This window comes from Amblyomma mixtum, chromosome 2, assembly GCF_055824585.1.
Source record: "Amblyomma mixtum isolate Tamu chromosome 2, ASM5582458v1, whole genome shotgun sequence".
Classification (NCBI taxonomy): domain Eukaryota; kingdom Metazoa; phylum Arthropoda; class Arachnida; order Ixodida; family Ixodidae; genus Amblyomma; species Amblyomma mixtum.
Genome location: NC_143013.1, coordinates 94116953 through 94137609, shown reverse-complemented (window position 1 = coordinate 94137609; position 20657 = coordinate 94116953). Strand labels below are relative to the sequence as shown.

General features: G+C 44.1%; 1 protein-coding gene across 1 annotated transcript in view; it reads left to right on the top strand.

The window, feature by feature from the left end:
• Window positions 1-20657, top strand: part of LOC149360206 (tear acid lipase-like protein) — a 58683-nt gene that overhangs the window by 21262 nt on the left and 16764 nt on the right. Inside the window, exons 3-7 of the mRNA XM_089567804.1 lie at window positions 4257-4373; window positions 8772-8997; window positions 9819-9933; window positions 15513-15663; window positions 19207-19299. Coding sequence (XP_089423930.1) covers window positions 4257-4373; window positions 8772-8997; window positions 9819-9933; window positions 15513-15663; window positions 19207-19299 — 702 coding nt within the window. The remainder of the gene's footprint in view (window positions 1-4256; window positions 4374-8771; window positions 8998-9818; window positions 9934-15512; window positions 15664-19206; window positions 19300-20657) is intronic.

Sequence of the window (20657 nt, the reverse complement as noted above, 5' to 3'; positions counted from 1 at the left end):
TAACTACCCTCTGGGATCTTTCCGCTGCAACCACTCTCCGCTTCCATATTCTTCCACCCTCGCCATAACCTCCGACGTCCATAGTAACCGCCATCCGGATATTTCCCGTCGTAGCCACCCTCCGGTTGCGAATTCCTTCTCTCTCGCCGTACGTTCCTCTCTACACGGTAATCGCTCTCCAGTCGCTCATTCGTCACCATATTAGACACCTTCAGCATACCGTGTACCGTGTTACCGTCACCGGTACCGGAGTACCGGGATCCTGCACGCAGGCAATGCGCATGTGCAAATTGCCTTGACGGCGCCAGATGGCGCCACGTACCCGGCAGCTGTGCTCGCGCCCGCAGCGTCGGAACCAATCAGCGCGTACACACCGCCGGTGGGCGGGCTCCCGGTACTCCGGTAACGGTAGCGGTAACACGGTACACGGTATGCTAAAGGTGTCTATTATCCTCCATACACGGAATCGCTCTCCGGTCGCTCATTCGTCAACTATTGCCGTATCATCCCCCTATATGGAGCGACCGCCCGGTTAAGAATTCCATCTCTCTCGCCATACCCGCCTCCTAACACGGTAATCGCTCTCCGGTCGCTATTTCGCCCACTCTCGCCACACCGTCCTCCTTGCATGGTTGCCACCTTCCTCTTGCGATTTCCTCCATTCCACTTCCTCCTCTGCTCTGTCGTAAACGCGCTCTGACATGTGGCCCACAAAACAGTTTAAATCCCGGCCACGGGCGCTTTTTCTTAGTCTATGCGACTTGTACGTTTGGTTTGGTATGCTCTAGGAACGCAACTAATGTGAGGACGTCATTTTTGGTTGTATTTTACTGCTGATGCCGATTGGATGATTCGTTCCTAAAGGGGTTGTTATGGGTTGCCTGTGGAGATATTAAACGAACAACCAACAAAGAGTAAGCGGCTGCGGTAAGCGGCTCCTGTAGCTTTATCCACCCGTGCTTTCCTTCCTACGTCGGAGGAAAACGAAGAATAATTGAGAGCACCCTACCACTTGCGCCTGTTTCACCAACGGATGAAATACAAACAGGAACATTATATATATTACCTATCTAATTATGTTCACTCCCGAATAAACAAGACTCCCATCTATCTGCACATAATCCTCTCCTGTGCCAGCTTTGGAAACCTTAGCTCCGCAAACCTTCTCATCTCATCTGTACACCGGACCCTCTCCCGCCCCCTGCTACACTTGCCCTCATTTTGTAAACAATTCGTTACCTTGAGGTACCATCGTTTACTTTGCCTTCGCATACAATCCCTGCCCATGGCCACTTCTTGATTTCGACTGGGTTATCATTAGCTCGATTTTGTTCTCTTACCCATTCCGCTCCCTTCTAGTCTCTTAACGTTAGCCTATCATTTTCCCTCCCACAACTCACTGGCTGTCTTCAATTTGCGCTCAACTCCTTTAATTTGCCTCCACGTTCCTGCCCCATACGTTACTGCCGCTGGCATATAGATGCTATATATTTTTCTCTTGAAGGATATTGTTAAACTCCCTACTGAAAGTTTCCATGTGCGAGTTCCCTAATTGCATACGTTTCAATAAGAAATTTCATGCAGTCAGTATGGAGCATGTGGGGTCGGTATGGGCAATAAGGAAGCACGTATGGAAACTTGGGAACTGCATATGACGGCACGTATACATACACTGTATAGAAATCGCACATAAGTTATGTGGAATGCTTATGGACTCCGTACAGACATTACATAGATTTCTATATACTTTTCATACCTTATGGACTCCATATTTCTATAATTTCATACGAGCGGCTCGTATGGATCGTTTCAATAGGGCTGTTATTCATCCCTTCAGAATTCCTTCGAAATGCAGACCACCTTAATTTAATTTGCTTAATACTTTATTCTCGCGCTTTGGATCTACCTCGCTGCCTATCGTAAACTGTTGCTCCTTTCTGAAACTGTTCGATATTGTTTTAGATTTCTTCATATTGATTTTTGGGCCAACCCTTCTGCTTTGCCGCTCTAGGTCCCTGATCATGTTTTGGTATGGCATCAATAATCAGGTGCTAAAGTGTTCTCCATTAACTCTTATCGCCAACTGTTCTGAATCTAGGCCTCCGAACAGCTGCTCTAAACACGCGGTAAATAGTATGGAAGAGATCTCTCCCTACCTGATAACTCTTTCGATTGGTATTGTATCACATTACCTGTGAATTACTACTTCTTGTGCAGCTGCTATAGATATTTTCCAGCACCCTTGAGAGGTGAGAATTCAGAGGTGAGAATTCAGCCGCGCCATTCAACAAGAAAGCCTGACCAGCAACGTACACTTCCTGTGTCAAGTGCCACTAAAGTCTGGTTGCAGATCTGGGTGCACTTCATGCTTTTGTTTGTTTGTTTGGCCGCCGCGGTGGCTCAGTGGTTATGGTGCTCAGCTGCTGACCCAAAAGACGCAGGTTCTATCCCGGCCGCGGCGGCTAGAATTTCTTTGGAGGAGAAATTCTAGAGGCCCGTGTACTGTGCGATGTCAGTGCACGTTAAAGAACCCCAGGTGGTCGAAATTTCCGGAGCCCTCCACTACGGCGTCTCCCATAGCCTTAGTCGCTTTGGGACGTTAAACCCCATAAACCAAACCAAACATTTAAGTTGACTGTAATTGGCGCATTTTTCCATCCTCCGCGTGATGGTGTGAATATGGTTACTGCCAAGTAGCCTTACCGAAAGCCAGCCTTGTACGTTGCTTGAGTGAAATCTAAGTTTTCTTTAATTCGATTACCAATTACCTAAGTAAGTATATTCAAAGATCTTCATGTCACACTTTCTACGGATCTAGTTGATAGCAGCGTTGCTTCTAGGTTCCGGTACTCTCGAGGTGGTGAAGCATTCTGTACAAAGGTTCTACAGTTATTCTGAAGCAACTTTCTCACCGCCGTTCCACAAATTTGCAGGTACGCGTACCCCACCAGCCGCTTTTAACCTTTGTACTTGCTTGTAAAGCTACCGTTACGTTAGGAACTCCTAAACCACAGCCTTTCATTCATCATCCATTGTAATAAAGCCGCTCCGCTGAAAATGGTTGCTATTTAAAAGACTCTTGTTCGGCTGAAATCGTTGTAATCATTGACCTCTTGAGAAGTTTTTTCAGTCAGATGCGTCTGTTTTAGAAATTCTGGGCAACCGCTTGAGCAATGTGGCAAAAAAATGTGACTGATGTTTCGTCCTATCAAAATAGATCCGCCACCAATGTTCTATCCACATCTCAAGCGTTCATATAACGCAGAAAAAAGAAAACCTTAATCCATAGAACAAGGCAAGAACGGTCCTGTTCACTAATTTGAACCGCGGTCTGAAAAAACAGTCATTCTTGAAAAGTTACTTCTGCCACGATAATCATGCAATTCAGAATAGTTTTGAAAAATTGTCACGCTAGCTTCAGCACAGTAATAAAGAAATTTAAAAAAAGCGATGCCATAATCACAGATCTCTAGAACATCCGAGATATAAAAGCAAATTTACATGGTGTTTTTAAGTCACGATATACGCAATTCCTACTTTTTTATAATGTTATATTTAACAGAAAGAGATTCTAATGACCATTAGAGAAACTTCAAATTTTCTCATTCCCGGCCCCTTTCTGCCACAGCGAACGCCTCCTAACGTCCGAGGTTCCTGATGCCTTATGTTTCGCCCTTTGTTTCCATACCCTTGGGGTCCGCTTTCGCATTAGATCCATTGCAATACTGTTATGAAAAATTAAGACGTTATCGTTATTGCAGATCGGTATGTAGCGATGCTTAATTACCGAACGCCTTTGGCTAAACATATCCCTGAGTAACTACACAGAATAGATACCTGCACAGGATTATAAATGCTTTCACAAAATTTAGAAGTCATTTTGAATTACAGTACATGTTGGAGTACAGTTGAAAACAGCGTAAGGGGTCAGCTGTAATTCGTTCAACGAAACCACGGTAACGTCATTGCAGCGGGTGCACCACTGGACTGCAGAGGTGTTGTTAGTCGGAAATTCCTCTTGCAGCGAATAGTGCAGACGTGCGATAATTCCTTGAGTTCGTTGCGGAGCCACTCAGGATCACTTACAGAGCAACTGTACAAGTCGTTTCAGAAGAAACGCCACTTGGGATACTAACCACGCGTCGCAGGACGTCCCTCTTCCACTCCGTCAAGCACGCGCCTGGCACGTGTACGAAGAAATGCAGTGCGCATGTGTCAAGCGCTTATCCCCACCCCTCTGGCCTTCGTCTTTGCAGGTGGCGACGATCCGATTAGGCATGAGCCCACTATTTGGACAAGCTACGATCACCAACATCACGGGCGAGGCGCCAACCTCGCGGAGCGGCAGTTTTTTCACATTACCCCTGGTTGCTGTGAGTCCCGGCTCAATGGTAGACAGTATGAACCCATCTTGGCCAAAAGGTCCCGGAATGGTCTTCGAAACATCGCCCTGGCTCCTCCGGCTTTTCCTTGGCTTCAACGCCTCGTTGTTCTACGTCTTTTATATTGTCCAAATTTATTCCATAAGATGGAAGTGTACTTAGAGGTTGGGGCACTCATCTGAGGGTGGTATCCCTAGCCCTAGTATCCCTTTGGTTCTTGCTGCCTCTTCGATCCGCTCAAGCAGCACCAGCTGTTCTCGCGGGTTGGAGTTGAACTGAGCCCCTCCCAGTGCTTTACTGGCGGATTCTGAATTTTCTGCTCGGGCGAGCACGCCCGACAGCCCCATGTGGAGGGCTAGAGGGTAGCTATATCACCGCACCACAAGCATTCTACAGTGCATTGCGTAGGCCCATGTCTTACTGTATATCTAGCCACTTGCCTATGAGTTTGCTGCTGTCTCCACGTTGTTGCTTGTGGTCGTGTGAGTATCAGGTTGGGAAGCGGGTATCTAGAGCGTCCTAACTTCCAAAACTTGGTGAGCTTTTTGTAGCTGTTCGCAGAAGTGTTGGCTTACCCATTGTCGTTGTCGTTCAGTTCGTGTGACCTCGATTTAGCGCGTCCATTCTAAAGTTTCCCGTTACTCCTTCGTGCTCGGTAGCCCATACCGCATTGCGCTTGTTTCTGTGTTTTGCCGCCTCCCTAAGGACAGTGTTGGCTTGCCTCCTTATACTTCCTTTTAAGAAGCCTCTGAAAGCGGCCAGTGAGTCTCTTACCATTCTATAACTGAAGCTATTGCCCCCTCTTCTGCCGTGTATATGTCCCCGGTCCTAATTTACATGGGATAATTCTTTCCACTGGTTTTTGACGATGGCAGCGACCGCCACCTTCTATATGCGTTGAAGCATCCACGTAGAGGACGTTGTGCCGGGGAAAAATGTTTTTTTTTTTGTAGAGGGCTAACCACGAATGTTTCCACAATCTTGTGGTGTGCCCTTCGAATTATCGATCTCCCTTATTGAGTCTTGAGGCCAAGACATGTAAGTGCTTGCCTTCCTACCTTGAACCGGCATAGCCAGACATTCTGAAAGAATGTAACTATTTCGCAGTGTTCGTTAACTGTTTTGAAAGCTCCTGGTTCTGATAGCTTTTGCTTCGATGTTCGGGGGAGGGTGGAACACTAGAGCGATCTTATGTGCTTCCGTAATTTGGTAGCCAATGTGGTATGTGTCCTCCCGATTCAGAATGTGGTACTACACGCTGTACATCAATATTGATACCACCAAGACAGTGACTATCCTACTTGCCTCAGCGTCCTTTAGCCTTCTCTTTTATTTGTTATCCTACGGATCATTCGGCATATTTGGTTCGTCGTTTTACTCAGTGTTTCAATGTCAGTGCCTCTGTGTGGCGAACACTCTGGGGTCTTGATACTGAAGCTCCCGACCTAAACTCCGGCGGCATGCATCACAGGTTCTTCATTCCGAATCCCTTTTTCTGAAGCATCGGCGGCCTGCACCGCTCTGCCTTGATGCCTATTGTCTTCCCTTTCGCTGGGTGATATTCGTGGGTGATATTCGTGGGTGATATTCGTGGGCTCACCGCCGTCTTTCCCAGTCTGAAGACCGTCGTACAGCTGGTGCTGTAGCATGATCTGCTATTGAAGGCGTCCCCGTTGTATCTGAGAGAAAGCTGCACAGCCGCACGGCCAGCAAGCTAGCACGCGCTGGCACGAGCGTTCCTCAACGTTAAAAGCGGGGACGCGCTGAGCCCATTTCAAGTGTGGGCCTTTTCTTCCAGCTCCGCGTTACGCGGTCATCGCCAAGTCTCGGATGTCGGAGTACGAAACACTCAAGTGCTCTCTGTAAAAAGGCTTATTTCCTTTAAGACGCCGTCCGCTACGTGGAAGCGTTCAAAGCTGCGTACATCCCTTCTTGACATCCAAGAAACCAGTCGACGAAATAACGTTCGAGAACAGAAACTGCGGTCGACTGCTGAAAAAAGCCGCGTTTACCTCTTGTTTACTCTTCCTCTCCGTATGCCGCACTTCATTTGCCGTGCTCCCACATGCCTGGTTTTACTGAATGAAATATTTGTTGCCGCAACTTCTATCTTGCGCTCCATCTTTTTTACGACCCTCACCTCTTTGAATGGTGACCTCTTCCAAGCGGTGTGCTCTGGGAAGTCGATGCACTATCCGTGTCCGCTGTTAACACCTCTTGTGCGTTGTTTTTGCGACTGAACAGCAATAGTGCACTAGAAGTGGAATAGATCAAGGACATTAGAACTTCAGCTTTCGAGTAATCTAATCTGGTGAAGGCTTTCAGAGCTATTCTGGGGACCTTCTTAAGCTGAGGTCGTGTAAAAACAGACAAAGCAGTGCTTGTTACACTACGGTGTCAACATATAACTGCGTTAGGGTTGCGCATGTATTAGCTGCGTAACTAATGAATCCGCTGATGAACACACTATTCAGCTGCGCTGCGTTCAAAGAGCAGCACTGTGGTTCATTCCCGCAAAAATTTGGAACGAGGCTTCAGCCTCTTCCGGTAGCATGATATTGTTAGCTCAGTACGCCTCTAAAGCATATCACTGCGAGATGTTGGCCTCTAAACTTTAACTGAAGATAGGCATCCAATGCGTAAATTTAATGAAATGGACTAAGAATAAGATGACCTCTATGGTTTTATATATCTGCCAAGGTAATTGAGGTCACTAAAGCCTACGGATTATTTTCGTTAATTCATAAATTCCCGAACGATAATTTTCCTCTTCCATGTGGTATATCGATCATGCCTTGTCTCTCATGTACTGCTCATCGTTTGTTTAAAAAATTACGATATAAATATTTGGAACACCCTGTGTGCGCTGCTGTTAACAAGAAGATTCCAAGTGGCAAGGGCAGCTGAGTTTCCAAATCGTACACCTAAGAAAATATTTCGCGGCATATGCTGGATGTGTAATGACACCAAATTCAACGTCGCTTCGTTATGACGATTGAGAGGTCCAAGAAAGATGAAGGTTTCTCAAGCCGTTAGGTGTTTCTCGTAAGTGCAGAAGCAATGTGAACAAAGTACACAACAAGAGGTAGAGAATGTTATGCCCTTCCAAGTTTTTGAGCTTTCAGGGCCACTAATCAAATTTAGAGCCCAGGTGCCAGTCTTCAATTCAGCACGAAAGTCTTACTGTTTTTTTCAGTAATTCGAACATTTAGCCGTTCATCAAGATATGCTTGCGCCCCTTCACCTGTACGACATAAACTGGCAGGCAGGAAATGAATACGGACTCTGCATACGCTTTGCTGTCGCCATCAACTGGCGCCAGTTCTTTCCTTGGACAACGTAGAAGAAAGAGAGCTTTTTTTTGTTTTCCTCTGATAAGATGGAACGGTCCAAGTAGCCCGCCCGTTAATCCTTTAAAATACATTCCTTCGGCAAAGCACAATTAGACGCACTCAAATTTGTCGCAAAGAATACTGACTCCATATAGAATTACTGGCACCTGGAAGCCCTAATAAACAATACATAGCGCGGTTGTATTTGAGTTACTTGTGACTGCTTGTGCCGTGTAAATATCTCTCCTTGCGTAGCCAGTATGTAAAGTCTTTTTAGAGGACTGTGGGAGTGTCCTCTATTGTGCTGTCGACGTAGTTGGGCTGATAATGCTGAAAAGTTTGTCCTAGGCAGACTCAAGTACAGACAAGTTTCCTTCCCAACATGAGCACTTCCAGCGACATAGAGCGATAGATAACTCGTTGATCTTTGTCGCCAAGTCAAGAACGCACAATATCGTCATAAACATGTGCTGGTCGTTAAAAACAGAGTGCATCAATCGGGACTACAAGACCAAAAAGTTGTCAAAAGAAACATTAGTAGGAACGTGGTTTTCAAAACACGTGCCTCGTAGACTTAGGTCTGAATTTCGCAATTTTTACCATTCCGGTCTGGTCCGAGTTTACCAGGGCCAGAGTTATGTTTCATGCTCTCTTCACAAAAAAAGAACTCTCGCTGCTTTCACCTAACACAGTGTGGCAGGACTTCGGTCACTTCGCGAACTCTTCGTCCGCTCCTGAAGCAGAAGCCGTTTCATTCCGAGCACGCGCAGTGCTGCTGAGCTTCCAGAGGCTTGACAAAGGCATCGACCATAACTGGTAGAACCCACTGCTTTCCCTGCCGAAAATCATTATAGAGCAATGTCCACAGCCTTGTAGAACTCTGAAGTCGGTAGTATTCTCGACCTCCCGAATAAGCTGTTTCACTTTCCTGTCCTGAAGCAGACATGCAGAAGAGGCGGGAAATGCTAAGGTATTCACAATTTCTAGATAGCGGACGAAATATGTTGCACGGCACAGCTAAGTCGCTGTAATTTATCGCCTGATTTTCTCAGCGCAGTGTGGACTGGTCACGCACTACGGCTACCACTGTGAGATCAGCTACGCGACGACTGACGACGGCTACGTGCTCGAAGTGGACAGGATTCCGCACGAATGTTGCCAGTGCGATTGTTCCCCGCAAGAAAGCCGAAGAGAGAAGCAGCGCCCTTATCCAGTGTTGCTGCTTCCTGGTATGCTAGGAGCCTCGAACATGTGGTTCCTCAACAAACCTTCGCAGAGCCCAGGCAAGCGACAGTATAACGTAGAGTAGATCGAGTATAACGTAACAATTCTTGAAGTGCAGGTGGCAAATAAATGTTTACATACCATGTCTTTCACTTAATAAATTCTGCAATTTTTAAAATAGGCTTTCTGAGTTATAAAAGCGTGTGAATTGCGTCAGAATACAGCTAAAGTGTGTTAACTGGTATCCTGGGCGAATGTTTATGAATTGAGAGGCGTGCTAATCACCGCTAATATTATCCATACCAGTTCTTACACTTTTGAATACTCACTTACTCTCGGCGCTGTGGCCTAGCACAATTTGGTTATTTCGACGGTTTACATGAACTAGATGGGTTTTTTTGCCTGCAAGAAGACATAATTAAAAATTAAATAATCTTTATTACTTAACCAGTCTACAAGGTGGCACGTATTCGCTGTATTCTGATGCGTTACAAAATATTATGCCAATGTGATGCCAGCAATATTGTCCGAAAAGAGAGCTCTTCTGCTTAAAAAGTCGATTTGTGAAAAATTGCACATCTCATGCGAAACACCGGATATAGTAAGACAGCAACTGGCATTGAAAGCATGTAACGTCCGTAGTTTTAAACTTATAGGATTCTTTAGTTCCACTGAAACTGGAATTCTTTTCACTAATAGTAAGTACTTCACGTCTTCAAGTATAGGTAGTGAATGGACTGTGTGTAAACCACCTTTCCAGATTTATTCTGGCCTTCCAATTTCTATTGTTACATTGAGGGGTACCAGTAAGCCGGAGCAAAAGATCAACATGAAGTGCTAAGACCTGATGGCACCATAAAACATCTGGCTTCCATCGCAGGATTTTTACTTGTTGACAGCGACTTCGACGTCTGGACCATGAACTCGAGAGAGTCGGAACATTACTCTCATCACAAGACGCTGGCGAAAGATGACCCCCAGTACTGGCAGTGGAGGCAAGCCATCCAATTACTTCTTGAGCTGGTGAAACTCCTTTAGCAATTCTGCCTGGCACTGCAGTGGTAGCAGGGTGAGCGACGCTGTTACCGTGATAGCTGAGCCGGCATCGCTGGCATAGGCCGTACCTGAAGGCTCCTGCCTGCTCAAGTGATCCATGCGAATCTATCTGGTTTTTGCATCCGGGTAAGCGTTCTCATGATGTGTGGAGAAATGGGTGCTCTTTTTATAACAGGACCGGTCAATCCAGGTAACCGATCCCGGCAATCGTCCATAAGGGGTGACCTGTAGTGCCGGGGTACTCCCCTGGATATGTCCTATATCATCGTGTACCCTCGGGGCAGAACAAGGTAACGGAGCTTATTCTAAAAGCCGCTCAACGTAGCAACGGGCGGCAAAGAGTACGCGACACTGCGAGGCAGCGGGGACACGCTAGCCAACACTGGTGCCGGACAAGATTAACCGGAGGTCAGTGGCAGATGCCTTTGTTCTGGAGTGGACATAAGTGACCTGGTAATATGATGGTTAGTAGAGGAGCTGCTGATAGATGACACCTTTGTAGGAGTTAGCGACTGCACTAGCTCATCAGAGTTATTTCGTTCTATTTTTGGCCACCTCAAGTCGTTTCTATGAGACACAAGCTCCTGCAGCACCAAGGGATTTGCCACTTTAGTGATTACGTAATTCTTGCTTAGTTCCGATACTATATAATAGAATGCGATTTCTGTGAATGAAGACATTTGTGTCTACTAGCGTTTTAATGCTGGACTGCACACCCTGTGCCCGTCATTAATAATATAGCGATGAATACCCTGCCGTTTTTCTGAAAACGCAACCAATGGATCATATTCGTAACACAAACGTGGCAACAACCCACCAAATCTAAATATTAATGAGAGGTTAAATCTACTTAAATAATATCACATATTAGATCGTTTAAAAAATTGAAGTTAAAGCAAAGCACCACTCCTAAATGCCGAAACATCTAAAGAAGTTATTTTGCTTGAAATACAGTCTGTATCTATCCTGAATTTGCACATAAAGTTGTAAACTTCACAATGAAATTCTAAAATACAATGAAAACAGGTGGAATGCTTTTTCATAAGCATATTAGATGGGACGCTCAAATAGAATAAGTTGGCAGATCATCTGTGGGGGTACGTTGGCATTTTTGCAAAATTCCAGTATTTTCTGTCTCCATCAATGAAGCAAATATATACGGTGCCCCTTTACCTCACCTAACCAAGTTTTTAGCATGCGTTCCCAAAGCAGGAACAAAGGTTCTTAAAATCTTTAAGCAGTACAAATGTTCTGATTACCGCTGCTTACTACCAAATTCCTACCAATGCCCAATAACAGATTATACTCGTTGATAGCTGATACTTAGCAACGAGATATCAAAATACTATGCAATATGATCATCCCTTTTGTAGGCGTACCTTATCTCACGCCACTGTTACCCACATTACTCTCCACCATACAGGAAAATGATGCAGTCATTTTTAGCCGTAGCTACCGAAATCGGATGCTGCAAGTTTCAATACGCCACATCTCTTAAACGATCGAGTCTATAAAAACATCAATGTCCAAAAAACAGTTTCCCAGCAATTTATACCGCTTCGCTGTGGGAACCGTTGAAAGATGAATGGCACCTACCGGTGCTTATATTATCCGTATGCGTAAAAGGTGCTGTGCGTATGAAAAATGTATGACATTATTTTTTATAGCATAAAAGATGCTCTGCGAGTGAAAAATGTTTTATTTGTTTATTGAGGTAATACAAAATTCTTGCCCTTAGGAGGGAGCATTTCCTCCTGACTAGGCCCCGGCCTCAGAGGGCGCTGACGGTGCAACAACAGTGACGCGTCAGCAGTCGCCCTCCGCAATAACAGCAACAGAATAACAAGTGTAGCTATTTCCAGAGCAATGTACTATAGCTAAAGGTATATATGAAAACATAATGTGCCCCGCCGCGGTGGCTCAGTGGTTACGGCGCTCAGCTGCTGGCCCGAAAGACGCGGGTTCGATCCCGGCCACGGCGGCCGAATTTTGATGAAGGCGAAATTCTAGAGGCCCGTGTACTGTGCGATGTCAGTGCACGATAAAGAACTCCAGGTGGTCGAAATTTCTGGAGCCCTTCACTACGGCGTCCCTCATAGCCTGAGTTGCTTTGGGACGTTAAACCCCAATAAACCAAACCAAACATAATGTAACAGTTCTGTGCGGGAAGCAAAGGAAAGTACAAAAAAGGTGGTCAATAAATTTAAAGGCAAGCACTGAAGAGAAGCAACACGAACATGCTCTGTTCAAGATGGGAGCAAGAAAAAGAGGGAGAAAAAAAAACAGAAATAAGGCCGCAAGGCCGCACGTACCAAAATCATAGACAGTGATATGAAATTCCAGGATTCATGCTTAAATTTGCGAGCCGTTTTACTTTTCTTTGCACTATCAATTAATTCAAGGTGAGCATTACAGATGAGCATGATTTCATATTCCAAAGTTTCCTTTCCATAATTGGTACGAGGACGCTGTACTGCAACTGAGGTTTTCCGCAAAAAAACTCATATCTCTGCTAAGGTATTGATTATAGAAGGTATTGTAGTTCTATGTTATTTCTGTGTGTACCAGAAGGCATAAATCGATGCTGTAGGAGCTTGCAACAAGTTGTATAGCGAGCTGCTTCATTAGTTCGCCTGCGCTGATCTAGCTTCTGGAGGGCATCAGTAATCGAACCGCGTTACGTTGGAGCGCTAGCAATTTGTCCACGTGAGTTCGACCACACTAGCCCCAAAGTAATAAAGAGTAACTGAAATATGAATGAACAAGTGAAAAATACATTTTTTATTGAATCAGGTGGGTAGAAGCTAACGAAGTCTATATATAATGCCAATATACTGTGCTGCTTTAACACGAACATTGTTTATGTGATCACACCAGCTTAAATTTCTGTGAAAATTAGCACGAAGAAATGGATGACTGTCCACTCGTTTTAGTGTAGCCAAAGCGTAGTGCAGAGTTATATCATAGTTAGTCGGCTTATTTTTGGCACAGAAAAAAAAAACAAATTTTGTTTTCATTGTATTTAGCTGAAGTTTGTTTAATACAACCAGGTACTCAGTTCTTGTAGCCAAGCGTTTGACTTCTATTTCTTTAAGCTTAGCGCCAAGGAAAAAAACATTAGACTCCTTGGTATATACCACAATTTGTTGAATCATTGTAATGTTAACTACGTCATTCATACACTGTATAAACAAGGAACCTGTTATTGATCCTTGTGGTAGCCCTATTTAATTAGCTGCATGTCAGATTGAGAACCATCTAATACACAAAACTGAAATATCGAGCTAAGGTAATTACGAATAAGGTCTTGGGCTACTCGCCTAATACCACAGACATCTAGCTCCTTCATCACTATGTGATGCTGAATAGAGTCGAACGCTTTACAGAACTGTAGGAAAATCTGAACTGTGTAAAGTTTCTATCCGATATTTTTATAATTTTATTTTTTGTTTCTAATAGCGCCTTTTCCGTCGATTTTGCTTTCTGAAACCCGTACTGTTGCTCTGAAATTACATGATTCAAGAGAAGGAAGTCATTTAAACGTTTGTATATGATTGGCTCCGCTACATTAGAGGGAAGTGGAAGTACCGAAATGGGCCTATAGTTGTTTTAGATCATTATATATACCTGCCTTGTGAACTAGAACTACACGAGCTATTTTCATCTTGTCAGGAAAGATACCGGATACAATCATCTGGTTGCAGATATATGTGAAGGGCTCAGATAAGATATCCGAAGTTTCCTTTACCGTTGCGGCTTTTATTCCATTATAGCCAGCTGCTGATATATTTTCAAGTAAGCATAGTATAGAATTTGCTTCTTCGGGAGATCTAGGGGCAAGAAAAATTGAATCAGGAATATGCACGCTCATATACTTTTCTAAAGCGCTACCGAGACACGAGAGAGGAGCAAAGGTTCCTGTGCCTGCTTCCACAAAATAAGTATTGAATATATTTGCTAATGGTTTAATGCAATAGCGTGTGCCCTCTATTGCTAACTCAGGTGGTATAGCTGTAGTATTATTTTTTGTCACCTCAGAGTATGTATGTCATTATTTTTTATAATTTGAATCTACTGGCTTGCTGTCTAATGCAATATGCAATATATTCTTATTCCGTGCTGTGTGCCTTGTAAACGTGGTGCGGGGTCCCTCAACTCACTTCTTTTCAAATTTACTCGGGCCAGCCGACCTCGATGATGTAAATAAACAGCCTGATACCTGAACATTCATGTGCCTCGAAGAAAGAGGACTTTAAAGTTTCATACTTGTTAACAAATTACTCACGATTAATAATGGCGCTTCTCAAAAGCTCATAAGAAAATATCGAAAAACCTTCATTCTTGACGTGCTCCTGTGAAAATAAACTCAGTTTAGCTACTTTGGACGTTGCTGAAAATGCACTTGAGCTACAATTGCTGATGGCTCAAAAATAAGCTCCTTGATAATACCTTTCATACGTCCTATTACTGTGGGGTCATATTTGAGTAGCTGGTAAGTGAAACTTCGGATAGCAAGCCGGCCTGGCTGGTAATTAGAATAGTGCCATAATTACTACCGTCGTATAACATGGACTAAGAAAGTACAGCGACATGACAAATGTTTTGTCATTCGTGAACTAATTATGCTTGCAATGGCTCTAGCACTCACAAACATGTCTCAATCGTAAATGAAATTCGCAAAAAAAAAGGAGAAGAGAACTTCCCGCGCATACAGTCCGCAGGCATGTCGCCTGCTTAGTTTGACCGCAGCATCTTTCACGCGTGCTTTCTATACCATTCGTAACTAAATTCGTGACCTTCGTTGCACGCGCAAATTTAAAGCCAACTCGATTTCAGGCCACCTGATGGCCTTGAAAGTTTTTTTTTTTTTTTAATTTTCAGCTTTTCAAGCATTTGACATTCCGACGAGGTGCCTGCAAAGTTGAAGCTGTTTCGTAATTCATTAAGCTTTTTCTCTTGAACAATGCCTAGAGATAAGGCTAAAATATATGATGAGAAAAATTTTACAGAACGCGCATATACTTAATTGGACTCGTAGCCTGAAGAAAATTCTTTCAGTGCAGTGCTATCTCATCATTTCAAAGATACAGCCGTTCATAATTTTCTGCAGGATCTCTTTTACGTAAATGAAAGCCATTTGCAAAAGCAATCATTTAGCGTTACTGTTGCGCCTCAAATCTATAATATCTACAGTGATGTTGGGGAACGTGAGCCAGTGATATATATAGCAATACTGCTCCTTTCGGTAGCATCTACGACATACTGCGTGATGCGTACTGAACTAGACTAACAGCTCGACTAAGGAGAAGTTAACGAGTCTTCAATTACAAGATACCAACTTAAAAGACATTTATGAACTAAAGTTTCAGACTTCTTGTAGTCTGAGAACTGTACCTCAAGTTAGAAAGAGGCGGTTTTTATGTAGATCCGTGGTTCGCCTCGAATTGGCGAAATCAACTCATTAACTCCTTTCTGATGGAGAGTGCTAGAGCTGATGCTGTCTCCCCTTCATACGCAGTTTCGACGAGATCGGGCGCTACGATGTCGCAGCTGGCATTGACCACGTGCTTAATGCCACTGGTGCACCAAGGCTGACGCTCTTTTCTGTGTCCCAGGGAGTAACCGCTGCTTTGGTGCTCCTCTCCACCAGGCCGGAATACAACGACAAAGTAAGTGAGGATGGCGGGATCTCTTTTAATTCTTAGGCCCGGAAACGAACATTTGACAATGATATCGTGTCTTTATATTCACTTATTTGTGTTGATTACCCTCATGACAACGCGGGAATTAGTGAGTTCATTGGAACAAAAAGTACAATAAAGGGAACACATGACGGGGGGGGGGGGGGGGGGGGGGGGGGGGGGGTGTTAAAGAGTAACGCATTACAACAGGACATTTGGCTTACTTTGGTGAAAAGAAGGCAGATTACATAAATTGTACATTGGCGCAGCAGAACTAGCAGAGAAAAAACAATAAAACGAACTATAAAAAATCCAAAAGGAAGCACTTATGTAAACGAGAAAAGGAACACAAGTCATCGACAAAAAATATAGACGCTTAGGTCTTTCTTAAACTTTCCGTACTCGTAGGTGTGTGCTTGATTTCATGGCAAATGATTCCACTCGCGTGATGTCGTTGGAATTAAGGAATTCTCACGAGCTGTAATCTAAGAAAATGGAACGCCCAGTTTGCATGGGTGTTTAGGGCGTGAATAAACATAATTTTCCGGACTGACCATTCCCATTTTCGAACAATTATTGAGACTGCGGATATTTAAAATTCGGCGGTGTGATAACGAAAGCGCGGTTAGTGAATGTATTTTTTATTACTGTGGCACTTCATGTGCTGTCGTAGATGTGAATAATAAGAGGAGCTACGCGGTTTTTAATAACTTCCGGAGCGGATATGAGCAACTTCGTTTTACCAATGTGTCCGTTTAAGCGCAGGGTTATTCTAGACGCTTCTTATAAACCGCACGACATAGATTGCGAGGCCAAATTGACCCGCGTAAACTCATGAAAGCTCTGCCTGGTAAAGTGAAGAATGAAAAAGGACCACAAGGTCAAAGGGAGTTCTCAAAGTCATGTAATAATGCACAGACACGCAATTCTTGACATGTGACTGCGCTTGAGTAGGAAGCATTGGACGCAGATCCCACGAACGGCTGAGGGGAGCTATCCCTACACTTTTTATATAAGGACGGTATGAATATAGCGAACGCATTGAATTTTAAATGCATGCAGATCAAGTTGGTATTGGCGAAGTACTGTGTGGAAGCTAGAATTGACAAAGCATTTACGAAGTGCACCACTCACTGCGCCCATACCGCCGCAAGAGTGTTATGCAAAAATATTATTTAAATACGAACTTAAGTCACTGCAGGAATGTAAAGGATAAATTAGGTAAGATTTGAAACCAGGAAGGAGCGGTAGCAAGAAATAGTAGTTTTGAGGATCGCTTACCAGCTAAGAATATTCAAAAATAACAAATACCATCTGAGCCTAGGAAGATAAGCATAGCAAAGTGGTAGTAAACGCCAACCTGACAAATTATTCACTGGTAAGGCAGAGAAATATGGCAACGACAAACAAACAAGCAAGAATTGCTGCGAAAAGAAAACAAAAATCTCCTTGTAAAAGACATTACATAAAGCTCTACAGCACCTAACACGGTGCATAACTAGCAGCATCACGAAGATTAGGAGATAAGCGCAACTTCCCATACACCCAAAAGAATGACACGGAGAAAACTTATACAGACAAGATGGCCGAAGCAAGCCGGAAACATGCAAAGAACTTAGTGGATTCTAGCAGACGCTAAAGGCGTCCGGTACGTGGAAGAAACGCATATATAGAATCATTTTTAGCAGTATAGAATGCTAAATGCACCATAGATATCTAATCTTGAAAATACTAGCATGTAAGGCATAGACGCTCCGTTCACAATTTACACTTGCGTTAATAGTATGGGGTACAAGGAGGACAACCCTGAATTAGTTGATATTGACCTCTCTGTTACTAACGATGCCGGCGGCGAGGTACCGTATTTTCCGGTGTATAAGACGCTGTTTTATTTTTTTCAAAAATCTTGCTGGTGCGTCTTATACAAGGGTGCGTCTTATATGCTAATTTTCCGGGTTTTTTTTTGCGAGTTCAGAAATTACTCAGGTTCATGTTCAAGCTATTTTCACCGAAAAAATATTACTACCAATAACGCGGTTGTAACATGGTTAATACTTCAATACGTGCGCAACTTTTTTAGGTGAACTTTATCATGAAACGGCGGGGTTGACCACTTCCGGGATCTTAAACACGCGGCCGTTTCGGAGGCCCCAAGCAAAGGTAATGTGAAATGCCAAAAGATGGCGACAGTCGAGCTTCTCGCCATTGTCAAGACAAGCCAAGAGAAGCCGATATTTTTTTTTTAGTCACCCTTTGCAAGTACGAAGTGCGAAGAGAATGCTTCAGACGTGTTGCCTTTTCGATAGCGCATCCGAAGATGAAGGCTTTGAAGGTTTTATGTAAAAATAAATTGTTATGGACATAAAGATAGTTATTTCGCTTTTTTTTCTTTTGTGCTAAAACGTGGGCTGGTATGGCGTGAGTATTGCCTTTTTCGATCACTTAGCGTTGCTTAAGAATTTCTCGCAGGTACGGTGCATTTTGCGACGGTCGCATAAGCATGCTTAATTAAGCCTCACTAGCCTAACTGGGTAAATTGGGGTTCGTTATACACGGGCGCGTCTTATATACCAATTTTTTCAATGACAGCCTGCATATATGGCGGGTGCGTCTTATACAAGGGTGCGTCTTGTACACCAGAAAATACGGTATGTAGCCAAAGAGCCATTTTGAAGAAGGCAGTGTAGAGATTGCGTTCAACGAGTATGTGTGAAAACCATCTTAGCCACGCTTGACCATACACAATGTTTTGTGAGTAGCTATAAAAACGCAGTCTGGAGTATTTAACGCGTTATTGCTGTGACCATGTGCGAAATGGATGCACGACGTGGTTTGGTTTTATTGAGTTCTTTTTACCGCTTGCGGTGCCAAATCGACATACGTTCGTTATCCATGGGCTGCTCTTATTTTCAAAATAGGTTTTTTGGGGGGAGGTACTGGGATCGATACCCAGCACCTCCACCAGATGTGACGTTGTAGTGACGGCAGTCCAGCGGTCAGGAAGACACCAACAAATCTTGTAAACGAAGCTCTTTATTTGGGCTGACTTGCGCCCGCAAAAGAACTTAATCACTCGGTGGCGGCGTAAGCAACAAACAAACGTTGAACTATAAATGCCCGCCACTCGCGGCATCGTTCAATTTAAAGCCGGCAAGGAAACTTCGAGATAACAGGTCGAGATCACTAGAGTAATCTGGAAACACGTAGATGCAGCTCCGCATGGCTGTGATCAATCGAGATTAGTCCGGTCGCTTCTCGCGTCACGAACACAAATGATAACACCCCTTTCCTGCGGCCTTGCGCGGACACTACAAGGATACGTGGCAATATAGGCATAATAGCCAAGTATGTCAGCTTCATAGGCTGATCTATTTATTGAGCCGGCTTCTTCGTCCAAGCATGCCCCTGACTATAACCCGTACTTCAACTAATCCGTTCGAACAAACTCTGCGTGCATGGAGTAAACGGCGCAACCTGTTTAATTTAGTCTAAGTGGACTTTCATTTTCATTACACCTACGTTTTTCTGCAGGTCGATCTTGTCGTGGCCTACGGCCCTGTCGCGAATGTGAGCAATGTGCAACATCCTTTGGATTTGTTGCTGCACGCATTTCAGAAGGCGATTGTAAGTTCATTTTGATTTCGTCTTTGAAAACACATCGGACCTATATGTCTTCACGGCGGTCTCAAAAACTACCAGTGCCACTTGGGCTTAACGGATGGGTCACTGTACCGCGGAATTGATGGTCAGGAGCAAAGATCTAAGTTAAAAAGATACACCCTTTTAACCTTCCACAGGTACATGAGTGTCAGGAAGGCAAAATGAAGCTCAGTGCACAGCACGTCAATTCTTCTGGTAACGTCGAAACCTACCTCAGAATTTGTGCAGAGAACCATGAACGTTATTATTATAGGGTGTCCCAGCTAAAAGTAACCAAGCTTTTAAAAAAGACGAAGTGTCATAGCCCCGTGAGACCAACTGAGGGTTGTTGCAAGTCGCGTGTCCTAGTCTGCGGTATTTTTTTTATTATGCAAACGTAATTAATTAACAGAGACTGATTAGCTAACTTTTTAATCATTGCCTTTAGGAAGAAAGTGTCAATGCAGGACTTGTAGATCCCATAGAAAAATAACCGGTAGCGGTGTTTCCAACCAAATACCACTGATACAGCTTCTTTTATTTGCATTAAAAGGAAGCCCGCGAAATACAAAAAGAACCACGTGATAGGGAAGCAGTTTCAGCGCCCCCAGACGACCGATCAAGCAACGACATTCGCTTGCAACGCTGTCCCGAACGGGGTTCGGCGTTTTGCGATGGTTGCGAGATATACGCCAGCAACTCTCGCATGGGCGCTACGGCGACCGCTCCTTCAGCGCGTGACGGTGCAAGTTCGGCGGCACGGCCACATGCTTATCACTCGAGGCGAGGCTTCACGTGAAAAAGCGCTCCATGCGAGCCGCGCTTCACTTCCTTGAAAAGCAGCGCCCGCTTACTTTTCATGACGCATATCTCGCCACCACCTCAAAACGCCAAACCCTGTTCGGGGCAGCGTTGCAAACATAAGCAGATGTCGTTGCTTGACCGGTCGTTTGGAAGCGCTGAAACAGCTTCCCTATCACGTGGTTCTTTTTGTATTTCGCGGGCTTTCTTTTAAGGCAAATAAAATAAGCTGTATCAGTGGTACTTCGTTGCAAACACGGCAACCGGTCATTTTTCTATAGGTTCTACAACTCTTCCATTGACACTTTCTTCCTGAAAGCAATAACTAAAAAGTTAGCTAATTCGTGTCTGCTAATTATTTAAATTTTTATAACGAAACATTTCCGCAGACTAGGACACGCGACTGTCAACAACTCTCAGTTGGTCTCACTGGGCTAGGGAACATCTTTTTTACAACCTTGGTTACATTTAGCTGGGACACCCTGTATATTTACACTCCCTGTAAAGTGCGTGAACGCAGTATTATAGGAGCATGTTGTTTG